The sequence below is a fragment of the Pecten maximus genome, chromosome 5, assembly GCF_902652985.1.
Source record: "Pecten maximus chromosome 5, xPecMax1.1, whole genome shotgun sequence".
Taxonomy (NCBI): domain Eukaryota; kingdom Metazoa; phylum Mollusca; class Bivalvia; order Pectinida; family Pectinidae; genus Pecten; species Pecten maximus.
The window spans coordinates 43305282-43326713 of NC_047019.1; the positions used below are offsets into that span (position 1 = coordinate 43305282).

At 42.6% G+C, this 21432-nt stretch overlaps 2 protein-coding genes across 3 annotated transcripts in view; one reads left to right on the forward strand and one right to left on the reverse strand.

Annotated features, from left to right (window-relative positions):
- Nucleotides 1-208: 208 nt before the first annotated feature.
- LOC117328108 lies at nt 209-8209 on the reverse strand. Its single transcript, XM_033885473.1, has 3 exons — nt 6593-8209; nt 2326-2478; nt 209-1369 (listed from the first exon to the last, which is right to left on the reverse strand). Exons 1-3 carry the CDS (start codon nt 8145-8147, stop codon nt 564-566), a joined length of 2514 nt encoding a protein of 837 aa, XP_033741364.1. The 5' UTR covers nt 8148-8209; the 3' UTR covers nt 209-563.
- A 2919-nt stretch (nt 8210-11128) lies between these two features.
- The window catches only part of LOC117328109 (rab-3A-interacting protein-like), a 47116-nt gene continuing 36812 nt past the window's right edge, over nt 11129-21432 (forward strand). For both annotated transcript variants that reach the window (XR_004532855.1, XM_033885474.1), the window contains exons 1-2: nt 11129-11258; nt 12831-13252. Coding sequence is in view for 1 of the 2 variants with exons in the window: in XM_033885474.1 (XP_033741365.1) it covers nt 12897-13252 (356 nt within the window). In the remaining variant the exon portion in view is untranslated. The remainder of the gene's footprint in view (nt 11259-12830; nt 13253-21432) is intronic.

The window sequence follows — 21432 nt, forward strand, 5'->3', positions numbered from 1 at the left end:
TTGATATTATGTTTATTACATTTTTATAGCAAAATATACCGGGTCAGCTTTTAATTTTCCCCATTGTCGTATGTAAGCAGTGTTTTGATTGGTGAAAAATATCGCTTGTATAGAATGAATAATTTTCGATACTTCACTGGTAAAAATGTAATACAAAATGTGACCAAATGCTGGCAATACATTTATACTGTACATTCAAAAACTGAAATCAAATGATTGACAATTTATTAGAGAAATTTACCATTACAACTTATAATACATTGGAACAGTTGACAACTCATGACAGCAATATACAGTACAATGGATTGAAACCATGAACAGATTGTCAGTTTATTGATTCTGTAGTGGTTGTCGAGGTACCTGTACTATCACCCCTACCCATTGAGTTGTACAAACTGTGGTGAGGCAGGTACCCCGCATGCGCGGACACCGGTATGTGCGAGTTGGCAAAAGAAGCCAACATAGCTGGGTTGTGCAGCATCCGGTTGGTCATGATAGCTGGGATTTGTCCCGGGTAAGGGAGAGGCATAGGGATAAACATACTGAGGTCCCTGGCACTGGGGTTACAACCCAGGCGCTGGGAGAGGGACGTATGCGCCTGTGGAATTGATGACGTCGGCATTTGGGCATTGGTTGCTGACACAGCGGATGTGGTCAGACACGGTTGAAACACAGACATGATATCTTCGGGCCCTACTCCTCGCCGCTGTTGAGGAATCTGTATTCACGACGTCAGAGGAAGGCGTAGGAGACCGTCTCGGACTGTCCTTGTCGGTTGTCACTTGGTTACCGTTTCTGGCGTTACCGTTTGTATGATGTAAAACATCACCGCCATCAGAGTTACTGTTCGTTTGATAAGTCTTGGGTTGGTGACAGTGTATTGCGGTTCCGGTTTCGTCAGTTTCAACTAGGCGGTCATGCCCTGGATTACTGCCGGTTGAAGTACTATGAGATAGTCTGTTTAATTTGCCGGGTGGTCCACGTATTGAATCACTAGAGGCATACCGTTTCCGTTTATTCGAGGGACACGGGCATGTTGGTTTTTCTACAGGTGAAGTCGATGAATGGTTTGTGGGATTTGCCGCAGAATTGGGTTGACTTGTTGGACGGTCTGTATGTGTAATGTCCAACGGTTCTACCACATTAGTCTTTATCGTGGTGCTCTTCTGAGGTGACGTCACTGACGACGAGACTTTCCTGTGGACCGTGGAAGCGGTCACTGTGACGGGACCATCACCCGACATGGCGCCAGGCGACAATGTGATGTTTAGAGTGATGCTGGCCGGAGTGACATCTGTTCGTTTGACGTCATCATTGATGAGCTTATTGGAAATAACGTCATCTTCAGATTCTTCACATTGGATTTCACCTGTAAAATAACAAAGATACACTGCTATCATTGATCAAATCACTCTCGCCACGATAGGTCTTATCTAACACTGCTATAATTGATCAAGTCACTCTTGCCTCGAGCTGTCTAATCTAACACTGCTATAATTGATCAAATCACTCTCGCCACGATAGGTCTTATCTAACACTGCTATAATTGATCAAGTCACTCTCGCCACGATATGTCTTATCTAACACTGCTATAATTGATCAAATCACTCTCGCCACGATAGGTCTTATCTAACACTGCTATAATTGATCAAGTCACTCTTGCCTCGAGCTGTCTAATCTAACACTGCTATAATTGATCAAGTCACTCTCGCCACGAGCTGTTTTACCTAACAATGCTATCATTGATAAAATCACTCTCGCCACGAGCTGTTTTACCTAACACTAATATAATTGATCAAGTCACTCTCGCCACGATCTGCCTTATCTAACACTGCTATAATTGATCAAATCACTCTCGCCACGAGCTGTTTTATCTAACACTGCTATCATTGATCAAGTCACTCTCGCCACGAGCTGTTTTACCTAACAATGCTATCATTGATAAAATCACTCTCGCCACGAGCTGTTTTACCTAACACTGCTATAATTGATCAAATCACTCTCGCCACGAGCTGTCCTATCAAACAATCATTGATCAAATCACTCTCGCCACGATCTGTCTTATCAAACAATCATTGATCAAATCACTCTCGCCACGAGCTGTTTTACCTAACAATGTTACTCTCGGCACGAGCTGTCTTATCTAACACTGATATCATTGATCATCTAACACTGCTATATTTCATACCAAATGACATCAAAGTGGAAAGAAATTGATATATTCCTTTGTTATTTTGCTATGTCCTAGTAAATGAATAATTCAGCATGTCATTGAGGGTGACCAATCAACAAGTAGTATATTTCCTCTATTGATAAGCCGACAACCTGTGCGATGGTCCCGGAATATCCGGATCCGCTTCAGCCACGCCCCAAATCCTTCCAAACTTTCGGGATCCAGTGTTTGTAACATTTCCCGGAACTTGGCCTGTGCACCTTGAATATCTGCCATCACAGAGATATTCAGCGGAGAAGGAGTATCTTTAAAAAGAAACAAGTATGAAATCTAACAATTTTGTCGAGATTGCAGCCAGTTATACCATCGTCTAAAAAGCATTGATTATCACAAAGATTAAAGTTTAGGTCACCGATTGACGGAAGCGACACGTGTGACCTGTTGCTATTTTCGGTAAGCAAGCTCGCCATTGGCTCTCGTGACGATACATAGCCACGTTACGTTATCGTACAACCCAAAATGTGTGTCATTCAACTTGTGTCATATCTCCAGACCTATATTAAGACAGTGTCCTTGATATCCAACAGATTCTAAGGTTCTCAGAACATCGGAAACAGGTTATCAGGCAGTCGTCCAGATAACATCCGGGCGAGGTGTGGAGAGTACATCAGGACATTCTCGCCATAAGGGTATCCTCACGCCCAAACACTCCAAACCGCAAGGCGGGCTGATATGCTGTTTTTGTCATTCAGATATCAGTCAATATATGACAACTAAGCGTTCAACATCAAACACCCAATACAATTCTCATAATACAATGTTATGTGTATGTCCGACACAAGATGGGGCGACTGACATTGGGGGTATAATCCGACACTAGATGGGGCGACTGACATTGAGGATATAATCCGACACCAGATGGGGCGACTGACATTGAGGATATAATCCGACACCAGATGGGGCGACTGACATTGATGATATAATCCGACACCAGATGGGGCGACTGACATTGAGGATATAATCCGACACCAGATGGGGCGACTGACATTGAGGATATAATCCGACACCAGATGGGGCGACTGACATTGATGATATAATCCGACACATGATAGGGCGACTGACATTGAGGATGTAATCCGACACAAGATGGGGCGACTGACATTGAGGATGTAATCCGACACAAGATGGGGCGACTGACATTGATGATATAATCCGACACCAGATGGGGCGACTGACATTGAGGGTATAATCCGACACTACATACACGAGGCTTTCCTTTTGTCTACATATTGTTGTTGTTTTACATATACATCCATTATTACCGAGTTGTCTAAGGATACATGAAATCATCAACTTAAATTTGTAGTTCTTAATTTATGGCTAAAATCGCACAACGTCTAAGATGTTTTAGAAAAACAAATCAAAGATCATTTTGCGAATGGTTATTTTTTTCTGTAGGGAATTTGCATTCTTAGAGAGAAAGAAACGCTACTGGTAGGCAGATTGACGGGAGACTAAAGCCGAATCACATGTAAAGCTTAATTAATTATTGAAGACAGAAACATGTCCCTTCCGCAAGTTTTCGATAATATCCTCGTCGGAAGATAGCAAACATATTACTTACTTTCTAGAATAAAAGATGTATGTAACGTGTCCCATTCTTACAAAGGAAAATTAATGGTACTGAGGACTGACAGGATAACGTGTCTGTCTTCTTACAAATGACAATGGTCCTTAGGACGGACGGGGTAAAGTATCTGTCTTCTTACAAAGGTCATTGGTACTGAGGACTGACATAGTTACGTGTCTGTCTTCTTACAAAGGTCACTGGTACTGAGGACGGACGGGTAACGTGTCTGTCTTCTTACAAAGGTCACTGGTACTGAGGACGGACGGAGTAATGTGTCTGTCTTCTTACAAAGGTCACTGGTACTGAGGACGGACGGGTAAAGTATCTGTCTTCTTACAAAGGTCACTGGTACTGAGGACGGACGGGTAACGTGTCTGTCTTCTTACAAAGGTAACTGGTACTGAGGACGGACTGAGTAATGTGTCTGTCTTCTTACAAAGGTCACTGGTACTGAGGACGGACGGGGTAACGTGTGTGTCTTCTTACAAAGGTCACTGGTACTGAGGACGAACGGGGTAACGTGTCTGTCTTCTTACAAAGGTCACTGGTACAGAGGACAGACGGAGTAAGGTGTCTGTCTTTTTACAAAGGTCATTTGTACTGAGGACGGAAAGGGTAACATGTCTGTCTTCTTACAAAGGTCAATGGTACTGAGGACGGACGGGGTAACGTGTGCTGTACTCGCCGTGCGTACTGATGTTATACTCACCGTACTGATGTTATACTCACCGTGCGTACTGATGTTATACTCACCGTGCGTACTGATGTTATACTCACCGTACTGATGGTATACTCACCGTGCGTACTGATGTTATACTCACCGTGTGTACTGATGTTATACTCACCGTACTGATGTTATACTCACCGTGTGTACTGATGTTATACTCACCGTACTGATGTTATACTCACCGTGGGTACTGATGTTATACTCACCGTGCGTACTGATGTTATACTCACCGTACTGATGTTATAATCACCGTGTGTACTGATGTTATACTCACCGTACTGATGTTATACTCACCGTGGGTACTGATGTTATACTCACCGTACTGATGTTATACTCACCGTGTGTACTGATGTTATACTCACCTTGTGTACTGATGTTATACTCACCGTGCGTACTGATGTTATACTCACCGCGCGTACTGATGTTATACTCACCGTGCGTACTGATGTTATACTCACCGTACTGATGTTATACTCACCGTGCGTACTGATGTTATACTCACCGTACTGATGTTATACTCACCGTGCGTACTGATGTTATACTCACCGTGCGTACTGATGTTATACTCACCGTACTGATGTTATACTCACCGTGTGTACTGATGTTATACTCACCGTACTGATGTTATACTCGCCGTGCGTACTGATGTTATACTCACCGTGTGTACTGATGTTATACTCACCGTGCGTACTGATGTTATACTCACCGTGCGTACTGATGTTATACTCACCGTGCGTAATGATGTTATACTCACCGTGCGTACTGATGTTATACTCGCCGTGCTTACTGATGTTGTACTCACCGTGCGTACTGATGTTATACTCACCGCGCGTACTGATGTGATACTCACCGTGCGTACTGATGTTATACTCACCGTGCGTACTGATGTTATACTCGCCGTGCGTACTGATGTTATACTCACCGTGGGTACTGATGTTATACTCACCGTGCGTACTGATGTTATACTCACCTTGTGTACTGATGTTATACTCACCGTGTGTACTGATGTTATACTCACCGTGCGTACTGATGTTATACTCACCGTGTGTACTGATGTTATACTCACCGTGCGTACTGATTTTATACTCACCGTGTGTACTGATGTTATACTCACCGTGTGTACTGATGTTATACTCACCGTGCGTACTGATGTTATACTCACCGTGCGTACTGATGTTATACTCACCGTGCGTACTGATGTTATACTCACCGTGCGTACTGATGTTATACTCACCATGCGTACTGATGTTATACTCACCGTGTGTACTGATGTTATACTCCCCGTACTGATGTTATACTCACCGTGCGTACTGATGTTATACTCACCGTGCGTACTGATGTTATACTCACCGTGCGTACTGATGTTATACTCCCCGTACTGATGTTATACTCGCCGTGCGTACTGATGTTATACTCACCGCGCGTACTGATGTGATACTCACCGTGCGTACTGATGTTATACTCACCGTGCGTACTGATGTTATACTCGCCGTGCGTACTGATGTTATACTCACCGTGGGTACTGATGTTATACTCGCCGTGCGTACTGATGTTATACTCACCGTGGGTACTGATGTTATACTCACCGTGCGTACTGATGTTATACTCACCTTGTGTACTGATGTTATACTCACCGTGTGTACTGATGTTATACTCACCGTGCGTACTGATGTTATACTCACCGTGTGTACTGATGTTATACTCACCGTGCGTACTGATTTTATACTCACCGTGTGTACTGATGTTATACTCACCGTGTGTACTGATGTTATACTCACCGTGCGTACTGATGTTATACTCACCGTGCGTACTGATGTTATACTCACCGTGCGTACTGATGTTATACTCACCGTGCGTACTGATGTTATACTCACCGTGCGTACTGATGTTATACTCACCGTGTGTACTGATGTTATACTCACCGTGTGTACTGATGTTATACTCACCGTGCGTACTGATGTTATACTCACCGTGCGTACTGATGTTATACTCACCGTGCGTACTGATGTTATACTCCCCGTACTGATGTTATACTCACCGTGCGTACTGATGTTATACTCACCGTGTGTACTGATGTTGACGGTGGGCTGGGGAGTATCCTCTGGAGACCGAGTCTCACTATGTGTGTAGTTACTCCAGGAGAGCGCTGTGGACGGTGTGGCCGGAAGTTGTACCTTCAGCCCCTCCTCCCTGGACCAATTGTCGGGTAGGATAGCAGCTTCTCTGGATACCGTTTCCCTTGGCTCCTCTTTGATTCTGTCTACTTGTGTACTAAATACCGATTTGTTTTTCTCGTTTTCAATTTTCGGAGATTCTCTATCGGAATGGAGGAAAGACATGCGCATGTTGATGTTTCTGTCAACTTCTGGTGACGTATGGTTGACTATGTTGTAGGATTTAGGAGATCTGGACGAGGAGGGAAGGTGGGTCGTGTAGCTCTCCGACAGCAGGGACTCCGCCGGGGGATTTAGTGCGGCCCTGGGGAGGCCCGTTATATCACGGATCATTCGGACAAGATCACTAAGTTTATTAACTCCCATGGCGCATGTCCGGTACCATGCTTGTACTGGGGACGGATGGAGGGTGGTAATACCAAGATAAAATGGCGAGTTGTCGTGTTGCATGTTTGGAGGGCGTTTTTGGCTGTAAAGTTTATATATTCCGACAGGGTCTCGCTCGGGTACTTCTGGTTGAGCCCATATGCAGAGCTTCATATATGACGAACGGCATTGCTCAGCTTTGGTTGTGTTGATAGCGTTTGTGGTACTTGTGGTGGTTGCCTGTGTGTTTGAGGTTGAGGAGGTGCCATCGAGCTGTCCACGGCTAAGGATAGGATCGTATAGGATGTACTCTTTCCCGCTCTGGTCCGCCCGAAGTTTTATGTCTCCCCACACTAAGTTCTTGTGGTCTATCGCCTTCCTCAACCGGAAGTGGACGATGAACATGAAACACATGCTGTTTATAATGGACATTGGTGTGTATGGACCCATCTCGTGCGCGATGAACAATTGGTTGACCTTATCTAAGGTCACCTTACCAAAGGGTTCATTGGTTTTTTTGCTACCCTTACCAAGCTCCCGTAACCTCTGCTGTTTGTATTTGAGAGCGTGTCGTGTATTCACAAAAACAATATCTCGGGTGACAGAGGCTTGGTAACACTTCATCTTCAGGTAGCGTTCCACACTACAAAGCATGCCCCTCAAACTGGCTGGTTCGTACTCATTCCCGTCATGTTTCTTTACAATTGTGAAGAAGTTAGATAAATACCTGTCTAGTTCTATAGGAGAGATAGTCTCCGGTGGTCGGGAATCGTTGAGAGACCGGAGATAGGCTATCAGGATCCGAATGTCTGTGTCGGTCTTCCGTTGCGTATTTCGGTTTTCCATGTTGATTCCAAGATCGTCTTCTGTATCTGGTCCTCCATAATCGGAACAGTTACTGATACCAGTAATACTGGAAAGGGCATGCTCTTTTCGTGCAGAAACCGCAGACCATAAGCGATGGGTTTCTGTCGTCACACTTTCCTCAGTCGAATCGTCCACCATGTCGTCGTCGCTGTCTATAGTCAATGACTCATCGTCCGAGTCATTATCCCTATTTTCATTGATTTTCTCCATTTCAACAAGTTTAGAATTTAAAACACGACTAGGAGTGTGGCCGTCCTTACGGTAATGATGACAACTCTCAAATGGTACCGTGCAAGTACCAAAGGGGAGGTAATTGAGAGATAACGTCAGTGCCGATATTGGTCGTATTCACTGATAACCAGCGGGTTATACAGATAAGGCGGTGCGCTTCTGTGCTATATTTTACCCTCATGAAACGATAACAAAATGGGACCGTTGTATGAATAAATAAAAAGGTTTTCTTTTGTTTTCCAAAATGTTTCTAATCTACATGTATTAATTTCTTTATACAAAAACATAACTGACATTTAGAATGCTACAAAATCTGCTTTGATAACAAAATGCAGCAAAGAACGATCCAAACATTTCTTAATTCTTACGTCGAAAGAATTACATTTTATATTATTATGAAGTATTGAAGAAGACCGAGATTGCAAATAAAAAAAAGATCGCGTTCTTCTTAATATATTGGAAAAGAAATTTAATTAGCTAAAATGTTTCAGAATTCTGACATGTAAATGCCTATCATTATAAGTGATGGGAAATAATGAACTAGTTTCTTATATTTTTTACGGTTTGTTTTTCCACAGCAAATCCTATCGTTGACGTTCAGTACTATGTTATTATGCATTATTGTTGTATATTCTCTATGACTCCAGGGATACAAGATACATGGATTTTTATTTATAGTCGCATGAATAAATTTTCTTGTATCTTTTATTTTTTTAACGGTTGTGGCATTTGTTTTGCCACAACAGATACAACCTGTACCATTTTTGACGTAAAGTACTATGTAATTATGCGTTAGAAATCGTTAATACATTGTCGTATATTCTCTAGGACTCCGGGGAGCCTGTTTTGTCGTCCCCAGTCTGTGACCTGGCCTCTTGGGGTTGGCCGAGGGTGTGATATCTCCAGGTGACAGTATACTCATGGCGTCGTTATCGGCGATGTCCTGATATGGGGCTCTGGTGAGGTTGTATCCTCTGTCTTCGAGGCCCTGGGAATAGTTAGGGCCTAATCAGTTCTTAAGGCTCGACTGTGGACCAAGGGGAATAACTCTAACGTACACATTGTATTATCTGTCGACATAACTTATTGTGTAAAATTGTCAGTTTTCCATGCAGTTTAATTATATGTCCACAGGATAAAAGAAAAACCAAATTACTCAGAGATGTGAAAATAAGTAGTTTTTATGTTCCTTACCTTTTTTTTTTTTTTATATCTCAGCTTTTGCTCTTTTACTAAGTTTGGTTTGATACACTTATACAATTATTTTACACTAATACATTTATTTCAAATTTATTTTGACAACATACGTACAATACAATATGTACAGTATTTTCAATGTTTTGACAGTTAGATTATAATTCAATATATATCATCATAATTATACTTTCATGGATCTATCTTTTTATATTGTGTGTCTGTTATTTCCGGTTCATACTCAAAATTGTTTAACTGTGACTGTCACTGTCCGATGGGATGTTATCCCAAGCACAGACGTCTGTTTCTGGTTAGTATTAACAGGAAAACAGTATTAGATATAGTATGAGTAGGATATACTATTTATTTATATTATTACTAACCAGAAGCAGACGCCTGTGTCCTAAGTGTCATATTCGTTGTATGAGTTTTTTTTTCTTCATTTAAACCTAACTGTTCTTAATTTGTGTTGAGGTAATGGCCTCGTGTAATTGAACTTTAATTTCTTTCATTCTAAATACCATTATGTGTTTATTACCTCTTTGTCATATCTTCACCCGTAATATTTCTGTAATCACCGCGTGATCTCCTATGCTTGGTTATCTCTGTATCTTTTAGGGGGCACCGGGCTTGGTTTATACCGTAACTATAAGTATGTACAATAGTTTAAAATCACTGATATCTATGTATTCCGTTCTTTTCCTTAGCATGACTGTACTAGAATTTGCGTTATTAATCTTTTCGCGAGTATATATACGTGTTTATCGAATGTTTTTCGTCTATGATAACTCCAATATATATTTTTTTGAGACAACAAATATTTTAATGGTGGCTAATATCCGCCTATGCCCTGGTTAGTATTAATAGAATAAAATATTACACCCTATGCATATATTTATGGAACACCAAATTAACATATATTCAATTAATTGAACCTATCTTCAAATAATTGAAGATAGGTTCAATTCAATTAAAGATTGGTTTAATTCAATTAGAGATAGGTTCAATTCAATAAGAGACCTGTATAATTCAATTAGAGTTAGGCTCAATTCAATTAGAGATAGGTGCAATTCAGTTGAAGATATGTTCAATTTAATTAAAGATTGGTTCAATTAAATTGTACCTATCTTTATCTAATAATTGAAGATAGGTACAAATAATTGAACCTATCTTCAATTGAATTGAACCTATCTTCAATCATCTTCGCGAAGATGATCTTCAATGGAATTGAACCTATCTTCAATTGAATTGAACCTATCTTCAAATAATTGAAGATAGGTTCAATTAATTGAATATATGTTAATTTGGCGTTCCATAAATATGTCCCCCCTATTTTCCAGAAGCAGACGTCTGTGGTGTAACTTGCATCACGTTGTCCGGTTTCAGACCATTTTCACTGTACAGGGGTTTATTACTTATGGTTCTGAAAGCTTGTCAGCGAAAGTGACTGTTCCTTTACAGAATAAGAAGGGCACACAACACAAATGTGTTAGGCCTAAATGGTCAGTAATAAGATCCGTTACATCATCGGATATCTGAAAAAAAAGCACTTTACTACTTCCCTGTAGTGACTAAGATCTACTATCCCTTAAATTAGTTTGAAGTATCAGGGTAACAGATGATCTAGTTCTTGTGATTATTTTGAAGTGTTATTGGTCAATTAACAAACACATGCGATATCAACAGGTGGATGGTTAAACATGACGGCGGGGCAAAATGTCATCGTGACCGAAAATTCCACTGCGCATTCAACTTGCGCATATCAAACCAATATGGAAGACAGCGTTACGACAGGTGTCAGCTGAGACTTGAGTGTGAAAACAAAACTTTTTGGAAGTGGTGTAGTTTTATGTCCGCTGTCTGTTGCATGGGTTTAAGCATTGGTTTCAAAAGGAGGTAAATGACACCGTTTGTTATTGTTGCAAGTCCTTTATCGAACCGGTTTTGGCATTTGTTATTGTTTCGTTTGTACGAAGAGGAATTTGACTTTGTTTACGAAATCTAGGCACCTATCAGGGTCGTACCTCCCACAGAAATATTAGACACGATCGGTCAGCAACTTCCCAATTTTCATTTAATTTTTTAATGTTAACATTGTCTCTGAAGAATTCCCGTCTTCGTCAGTTTCCTCCTCTTGTTCAGTTGTAAACAGTCGAGTTACAAGGGGTGTGTAAAGAGGGTGTGTATTGCCTACAGCCAGATATCCTTTTATAGTTTGCTGTCGAAATTAAATTTCAATTAATTGTTTTACCACTTAATGTTTTTTGCATGGTCCGTTTAGGTTCGTTTACTGTTTTGTCTACAGTCAAAACAGACAGGTATTTTAATCCTATAGCTCTACTTCCTGTATACCTGTATAGGCAGCAGATCTAGGGATGTCCAGCAGAATAAGGCCTACTTCAGTGTCTAATGTTGAGACTTATTGAATCACTTTTTATAATTTTGATAGATGAAAATGCAAAATTCTGTATGTTACTTTGATTGAAACATATTTTATCATACAAAAGGATTGGACAGAGGTTAAACCAGAAACATATAATGCATGTTTCATGTTAAACCAACTCATGGAGTCCTAGCTCTCCTTATGTATATAGTACACACCATTAAAGATTACAATTTGGTCACCTGATAACAACAAAATATGACAATAACAATTTTGTATGTGACTGTACATCATTGCCACAAATACATCTGTATAATTACATATGATGTTGATATCATTCAGGCCTTTTTCTGAGGGTTTTTGGGGGCCACATTCTCAATTGAAATTATTTCATAATTTACTAGTCAAGTTCCCAAAATGTGCAGTTTACTCGGAGTCTCCCCAATTATTTTTCCCAATCCATCAGTTTTTCTCCCAAAATGAGATTCTACTTTACTTTACTGTTGATCTCTGTAACTGTTCATAATCAGTATTTAAGTCATTATAGCTGACAACTAGTAATCTGCATATAAGAAAAGCATACCTTGCTGTATCCCAGCACAGACTTATAATTCGTGGTCCTAGTGATGGAGAGCAAATTAGTGGAAAGCAAAATAAGAACTTTACCTTCACCATCCTTAAATTTTGATGTTCAGAATGTACATGAAAACAAAAGTTGTGCTTTTAATTTGAAGATGTTTTAATGGATCTGAGATTCATAACCGAATGTATGTGATTCATGTAGTGAGTGACTTTGCACTGATTAAAATTTGCATTAGTCTGAAGACTACCAAAGCTATTACTGTCATTTGATAGATATAATGTTACTTAATTTGTGCAAGAGATGATTATATGATGGGTCACATCACAAATATGGATTATATGTAATAGCATTGTCATAAGTACTAGTGCTATATTTTCAATGTATTCTAGTTTTAAATTACTACAATATGATCATGTACATATATATATATTGCCTGTGTTTATATACCTATATATAAGACTTCTTCCAGCAGTGTTCAGACATATATACTTTTGTGTTTCAGTATACAAATCCCAACATGGAAGTGAATTTCTGACTGGACCAGTTATAATGCTTATAGTTTTGTAAAATGATGGACACCGGTCAATTGGTACTTAAAGACCCTCCAAAGAGAGCACCTTCTCTTGGGAGCCCCACTCACACTGCAGTGACTTTGACCCATGTCAGTAACATCAACGGCATCTCACCACCTCCAGCACATCCTCGTTACAGCGACCGTGCACCAGACTCAACAATGTTTCCAATAACAGCTGTGATACCAACAGAACCTAAAAAAATGGTGACTATCAACAATAACAATACAGAAACTGGTGTAAAAAGTGAATTTCTCCCACAAATCTCCAAACCTCCATGTCCTCAGGGAGATCCACCCACCGCCCTGGGTGGTCATGTTACAACCAATGGCATTGCTGGACAGAGTCAAAGGTGAGTAATTTTACTGATTTTGAAATGAGTAGAGAGTACTGTTATTGATGTTAGAATTTGAGAGAACCTGCATATATAGTATGTCAGATTTTAATGGATGCAGATTTCTTGTGTGTCAAATCACGCTAATGTCAAGGGCAAAGAACTGAGCTTTTACTGAAATGGTCCAGAAATCTATGAAAATTACTTTACATGCATATGTAGGTTTTATTTCTGTGCTAAACAATAGAACTATTTCCTGTCTTTTGTAGTAACTTTAAGCTAGATGGACAACATAATCATGCAGATACAACCATAGCATGGGAGTAAAATATTTGGTACCATACACAATTTTATTCATTCATCAAAATAATGAAAAATAAATCTGTTGTAGAGGGAGCTACAGTATATGTTGGGTTGATCTTATCACTGTGTATGTATAAGCTGTTTCGGATGTCCACACTACATGTACATATGCCTGTGGTACATTAAAGAAAGGAAATAGGTCATTGTAATTTAGTGGAAAGTTTACCAGCTATCTTTACAAGCTCTTAAGTTATTATGACCTACGTATGGATTGTTATGCAACTCAATGATATGTCTTATGAAATGAAATAATTTTTTGACTTCAGTCTACATGCCTTTTTTGGCAACAGAGGGTGAACATTTCCACTTATTTTCCTTAATCATATTATTTTATTGAAACATTCTAGTCATATGATCATGGGTGAATTAAAATTTGAGTGAAGTATCTGAAGTGTCCTTAAGGTGCTTTATAGTAATAATTTGCCCTGTCATCATGTTGCTACACAAATGCTAAGTACAGATTTAGATTTCGCTTACAAAAAAGTTCGTACTTTATACCAAGTATGTAGCAGAGCTGTCTAACATGTATAACACAACATTTCCTTTCTATATATATTATATTTGAATTCTTCTTTTCTAAAACATTAGTATTGTACACGTGGTATATATAGCTACCAATCCTTTCATCATAAATTTTTCTCTCCAAGAATTGAATCTCCTGTTTGTTTTTTAGTAATCTCTCTGAGACTTTGCAGGCTTTATTAATGTTCTTGCAGTACATATATATATAAGATTGTGTGTTATTAAACAGCATTACAATTAAGATTTCTGAAAGAGTTTCTCATTCTTTTTCTAGCATTTTATTCTTGTTTTCAAACTCCTTTAAAGTCATAATATCTATGATATTCACATAAGAAGATATATTTGTCCAGTTTTGAGGGAAATGGGTCTCAAGGTGAATAAATGAAATTAAAAATAAAGAAGTTTTTTTTTTCACTACCATTATCATAATTAAGGTAATGTCAACAATATCAACAATTATTTTCTGCAAACTCATTTTTATATGATATATTTTATTATAATTATCTACCGATTTTCAACATGAAAATCATATTCAGAGTGTACATGTTATATTCAAGGTAATAGAAGCAGTCTAAAAGTTTTTTCATTACACAGAATATACCAGGTACTTATAATTACCGGGGTATATCAATTAAAACAGACGATGTGAGAAGATTTTTTGAGAGATTTCATAGATCCTATGCATTTACCAAACTTTTCGAACATATTTTGCAATATGTGAATTATTGCCCTTAGTTTTATAAGCTTTATATGCATTGATTTCATCCACAGATCTGTAAGCAGTTTTCAACAGATCTCTTTGACATTTGGATGGTGTTTTTATCGTGACATAATTATGTAGATATGCTTTTCTAACAGGCATTTTGATTCATTAATCTTTTTTTCCAGCATTCTATATCGGTTGGTGATCTAGATCTCCTTGTTCAGTTTTCAACTGAACACTTTGACACTTGGTTAGCTAGTGTTTTTTATTTGACACATGAATTGTGCATGTTCTTATTGTGCTTTAATCTATTTATGTCACTGTATATCATTGGGCTGCCAGACTATACATATTCCTCTGTGTCAAAGTATTCTTGTTAAAGTGAAAGGGAAAGATCAATATCCCCTTATTAATAATATGAATATTGGCCAGGGATGTTTTATTAAATAAAATTAATATTATTGTAAAAACTGCACCAAGGGAAAGCTTCCTATTGTAAAATCAAGAAATAAAGGTGTACAAGCAGACCTGATAAATAGATCAGGTTTATAAACCCTTTAAACATCTCTATTTCCAATGTGTACACATTAAGTGATTACCTTGGTGGCAGTCGGTACCATCTCTCTGTACATTTAGTGCTCCCTTTGTAGATTGATACACAATTTGCTGATGTCTGGGAATATATTTCACCAGCTCTTTACTTGGTACGTGTAGGTATGTAGGTCAACATTAAAGGACTTGAGTATGCTGGTATATTGCTGTTGTTGATGATACCAAGTATCTGTTATCAAATATATGCTGTTTATTTCAGCTATGTTCTTTTGAAGTAACTAAGTGATGTTCTCTACATGTTTGTAATTGGCAGATGTTACTTAAAGGAGTTGATTTTGTTAACTGCATCACTTACTTCGCTGTCACTATACAGCATACATGTAATTACTATACACCATGTAGTTTGGGCATGACATACTGGGAAGGGACTGTCCTGTCCAGAGATTGTAGTATGCTTCTGGCCAGAGATTGTAGTCATTCGGGTTGCAAGGAGGGGACTGTCCCGGTCAGAGATTGTAGTCATTCGGGTTGCAAGGAGGGGACTGTCCCGGTCAGAGATTGTACTCATTTGGGTTGCAAGGAGGGGACTGTCCCGGTCAGAGATTGCAATATGTCTCAGTGCTGGAAAGGACTGTATCGTCCTGCCCAGAGATTGTGGTCATTGAAGGTGCAAGGAAGAGACTGTCTTGGCCAGAGTTTGTAGTCAATATTGGGTGCCAGGAGAGGACTGTCTTGGTCAGATATTGTAGTCAATATTGGGTGCCAGGAGAGGACTGTCTTGGCCAGAGATTGTAGCCAGTATTGGGTGCCAGGAGAGGACTGTCTTGACCAGAGGTTGTAGTCAGTATTGGGTGCCAGGAGAGGACTGTCTTGGCCAGAGATTGTAGTCAGTATTGGGTGCCAGGAGAGGACTGTCTTGACCAGAGGTTGTAGTCAGTATTGGGTGCCAGGAGAGGACTGTCTTGGCCAGAGATTGTAGTCAGTATTGGGTGCCAGGAGAGGACTGTCTTGGCCAGAGATTGTAGTCAGTATTGGGTGCCAGGAGAGGACTGTCTTGGCCAGAGATTGTAGCAAGTATTGGGTGCCAGGAGAGGACTGTCTTGGCCAGAGGTTGTAGTCAGTATTGGGTGCCAGGAGAGGACTGTCTTGGCCAGAGATTGTAGTCAGTATTGGGTGCCAGGAGAGGACTGTCTTGACCAGAGGTTGTAGTCAGTATTGGGTGCCAGGAGAGGACTGTCTTGACCAGAGGTTGTAGTCAGTATTGGGTGCCAGGAGAGGACTGCCTTGGCCAGAGATTGTAGCCAGTATTGGGTGCCAGGAGAGGACTGTCTTGACCAGAGGTTGTAGTCAGTATTGGGTGCCAGGAGAGGACTGTCTTGGCCAGAGATTGTAGTCAGTATTGGGTGCCAGGAGAGGACTGTCTTGACCAGAGATTGTAGTCAATATTGGGTGCCAGGAGGGGACTGTCTTGGCCAGAGATTGTAGTCAATATTGGGTGCCAGGAGGGGACTGTCCTGGCCAGATTTGTAGTTAATATTTGGTGCCAGGAGAGGACTGTCTTGGCCAGAGATTGTAGTCAATATTGGGTGCCAGGAGGGGACTGTCTTGGCCAGAGATTGTAGCCAGTATTGGGTGCCAGGAGGGGACTGTCTTGGCCAGAGATTGTAGTCAGTATTGGGTGCCAGGAGAGGACTGTCTTGGCCAGAGATTGTAGTCAGTATTGGGTGCCAGGAGAGGACTGTCTTGGCCAGAGGTTGTAGTCAGTATTGGGTGCCAGGAGGGGACTGTCTTGGCCAGAGATTGTAGTCAGTATTGGGTGCCAGGAGAGGACTGTCTTGGCCAGAGATTGTAGTCAGTATTGGGTGCCAGGAGAGGACTGTCTTGGCCAGAGATTGTAGTCAGTATTGGGTGCCAGGAGAGGACTGTCTTGGCCAGAGATTGTAGCCAGTATTGGGTGCCAGGAGAGGACTGTCTTGGCCAGAGATTGTAGTCAATATTGGGTGCCAGGAGAGGACTGTCTTGGCCAGAGATTGTAGTCAGTATTGGGTGCCAGGAGAGGACTGTCTTGGCCAGAGGTTGTAGTCAGTATTGGGTGCCAGGAGAGGACTGTCTTGGCCAGAGATTGTAGTCAGTATTGGGTGCCAGGAGAGGACTGTCTTGGCCAGAGATTGTAGTCAGTATTGGGTGCCAGGAGAGGACTGTCTTGGCCAGAGATTGTAGTCAATATTGGGTGCCAGGAGAGGACTGTCTTGGCCACAGATTGTAGTCAATATTGGGTGCCAGGAGAGGACTGTCTTGGCCAGAGATTGTAGTCAGTATAGGGTGCCAGGAGAGGACTGTCTTGGCCAGAGATTGTAGTCAGTATTGGGTGCCAGGAGGGGACTGTCTTGGCCAAAGATTGTAGTCAGTATTAGATGCCAGGAGAAGACTGTCTTGGCCAGAGATTGTAGTCAGTATTGGGTGCCAGGAGAGGACTGTCTTGGCCAGAGATTGTATCCAGTATTAATTGGGTGCCAGGAGAGGACTGTCTTGGCCAGAGATTGTAGTCAATATTGGGTGCCAGGAGAGGACTGTCTTGGCCAGAGATTGTATCCAGTATTAATTGGGTGCCAGGAGAGGACTGTCTTGGCCAGAGGTTGTAGTCAGTATTGGGTGCCAGGAGAGGACTGTCTTGGCCAGAGATTGTAGCCAGTATTGGGTGCCAGGAGAGGACTGTCTTGGTCAGAGATTGTAGTCAGTATTGGGTGCCAGGAGAGGACTGTCTTGGCCAGAGATTGTAGTCAGTATTGGGTGCCAGGAGAGGACTGTCTTGGCCAGAGATTGTAGTCAGTATTGGGTGCCAGGAGAGGACTGTCTTGGCCAGAGATTGTATCCAGTATTGGGTGCCAGGAGAGGACTGTCTTGGCCAGAGATTGTAGTCAGTATTGGGTGCCAGGAGAGGACTGTCTTGGCCAAAGATTGTAGTCAATATTGGGTGCCAGGAGAGGACTGTCTTGGCCAGAGGTTGTAGTCAGTATTGGGTGCCAGGAGGGGACTGTCTTGGCCAGAGATTGTAGCCAGTATTAATTGGGTGCCAGGAGAGGACTGTCTTGACCAGAGGTTGTAGTCAGTATTGGGTGCCAGGAGGGGACTGTCTTGGCCAGAGATTGTAGCCAGTATTAATTGGGTGCCAGGAGAGGACTGTCTTGGCCAGAGATTGTAGTCAGTATTGGGTGCCAGGAGAGGACTGTCTTGGCCAGAGATTGTAGTCAGTATTGGGTGCCAGGAGAGGACTGTCTTGGCTAGAGATTGTAGTCAGTATTGAGTGCCAGGAGAGGACTGTCTTGGCCAGAGATTGTAGTCAGTATTGGGTGCCAGGAGAGGACTGTCTTGGCCAGAGATTGTAGTCAGTATTGGGTGCCAGGAGAGGACTGTCTTGACCAGATATTGTAGTCAGTATTGGGTGCCAGGAGAGGACTGTCTTGGCCAGAGATTGTAGTCAATATTGGGTGCCAGGAGAGGACTGTCTTGGTCAGAGATTGTAGTCAATATTGGGTGCCAGGAGAGGACTGTCTCGGCCAGAGATTGTAGTCAGTATTAGGTGCCAGGAGAGGACTGTCTTGGCCAGAGATTGTAGTCAATATTGGGTGCCAGGAGAGGACTGTCTCGGCCAGAGATTGTAGTCAGTATTAGGTGCCAGGAGAGGACCGTCTTGGCCAGAGATTGTAGTCAGTATTGGGTGCCAGGAGAGGACTGTCTTGACCAGATATTGTAGTCAGTATTGGGTGCCAGGAGAGGACTGTCTTGGCCAGAGATTGTAGTCAGTATTAGGTGCCAGGAGAGGACCGTCTTGGCCAGAGATTGTAGTCAGTATTGGGTGCCAGGAGAGGACTGTCTTGACCAGATATTGTAGTCAGTATTGGGTGCCAGGAGAGGACTGTCTTGGCCAGAGGTTGTAGCCAGTATTGGGTGCCAGGAGAGGACTGTCTTGGCCAGAGATTGTAGCCAGTATTGGGTGCCAGGAGAGGACTGTCTTGGTCAGAGATTGTAGCCAGTATTGAGTGCCAGGAGAGGACTGTCTTGGCCAGAGATTGTAGCCAGTATTGGGTGCCAGGAGGGGACTGTCTTGGCCAGAGATTGTAGCCAGTATTGGGTGCCAGGAGAGGACTGTACATGTCCTGGCCAGAGGTTGTAATCAGTATTGGGTGCCAGGAGAGGACTGTCTTGGCCAGAGATTGTAGTCAGTATTGGGTGCCAGGAGAGGACTGTCTTGGCCAGAGATTGTAGTCAGTATTGGGTGCCAGGAGAGGACTGTCTTGGCCAGAGATTGTAGTCAGTATTGGGTGCCAGGAGAGGACTGTCTTGGCCAGAGATTGTAGCCAGTATTGGGTGCCAGGAGAGGACCGTCTTGGCCAGAGATTGTAGTCAGTATTGGGTGCCAGGAGAGGACTGTCTTGACCAGATATTGTAGTCAGTATTGGGTGCCAGGAGAGGACTGTCTTGGCCAGAGATTGTAGCCAGTATTGGGTGCCAGGAGAGGACTGTCTTGGTCAGAGATTGTAGCCAGTATTGAGTGCCAGGAGAGGACTGTCTTGGCCAGAGATTGTAGCCAGTATTGGGTGCCAGGAGGGGACTGTCTTGGCCAGAGATTGTAGCCAGTATTGGGTGCCAGGAGAGGACTGTACATGTCCTGGCCAGAGGTTGTAATCAGTATTTGGTGCCAGGAGAGGACTGTCTTGGCCAGAGATTGTAGCCAGTATTGGGTACCAGGAGAGGACCGTCTTGGCCAGAGATTGTAGTCAGTATTGGGTGCCAGGAGAGGACTGTCTTGACCAGAGGTTGTAGTCAATATTGGGTGCCAGGAGAGGACTGTCTTGACCAGAGGTTGTAGTCAGTATTGGGTGCCAGGAGAGGACTGTCTTGGCCAGAGATTGTAGCCAGTATTGGGTGCCAGGAGAGGACCGTCTTGGCCAGAGATTGTAGTCAGTATTGGGTGCCAGGAGAGGACTGTCTTGACCAGAGGTTGTAGTCAATATTGGGTGCCAGGAGAGGACTGTCTTGACCAGAGGTTGTAGTCAGTATTGGGTGCCAGGAGAGGACTGCCTTGGCCAGAGGTTGTAGTCAGTATTGGGTGCCAGGAGAGGACTGTCTTGACCAGAGGTTGTAGTCAATATTGGGTGCCAGGAGAGGACTGTCTTGACCAGAGGTTGTAGTCAGTATTGGGTGCCAGGAGAGGACTGTCTTGGCCAGAGATTGTAGCCAGTATTGGGTGCCAGGAGAGGACCGTCTTGGCCAGAGATTGTAGTCAGTATTGGGTGCCAGGAGAGGACTGTCTTGACCAGAGGTTGTAGTCAATATTGGGTGCCAGGAGAGGACTGTCTTGACCAGAGGTTGTAGTCAGTATTGGGTGCCAGGAGAGGACTGCCTTGGCCAGAGGTTGTAGTCAGTATTGGGTGCCAGGAGAGGACTGTCTTGGCCAGAGATTGTAGTCAGTATTGGGTGCCAGGAGAGGACTGTCTTGGCCAGAGATTGTAGCCAGTATTGGGTGCCAGGAGAGGACTGTACATGTCCTGGCCAGAGGTTGTAATCAGTATTGGGTGCCAGGAGAGGACTGTCTTGGCCAGAGATTGTAGCCAGTATTGGGTGCCAGGAGAGGACTGTCTTGGCCAGAGATTGTAGTCAGTATTGGGTGCCAGGAGAGGACTGTCTTGGCCAGAGGTTGTAGTCAGTATTGGGTGCCAGGAGAGGACTGTCTTGACCAGAGATTGTAGCCAGTATTGGGTGCCAGGAGAGGACTGTCTTGGCCAGAGATTGTAGTCAGTATTGGGTGCCAGGAGAGGACTGTCTTGGCCAGAGGTTCTAGCCAGTATTGGGTGCCAGGAGAGGACTGTCTTGGCCAGAGATTGTAGTCAGTATTGGGTGCCAGGAGAGGACTGTCTTGGCCAGAGATTGTAGTCAGTATTGGGTGCCAGGAGAGGACTGTCTTGGCCAGAGGTTCTAGCCAGTATTGGGTGCCAGGAGAGGACTGTCTTGGCCAGAGATTGTAGCCAGTATTGGGTGCCAGGAGAGGACTGTCTTG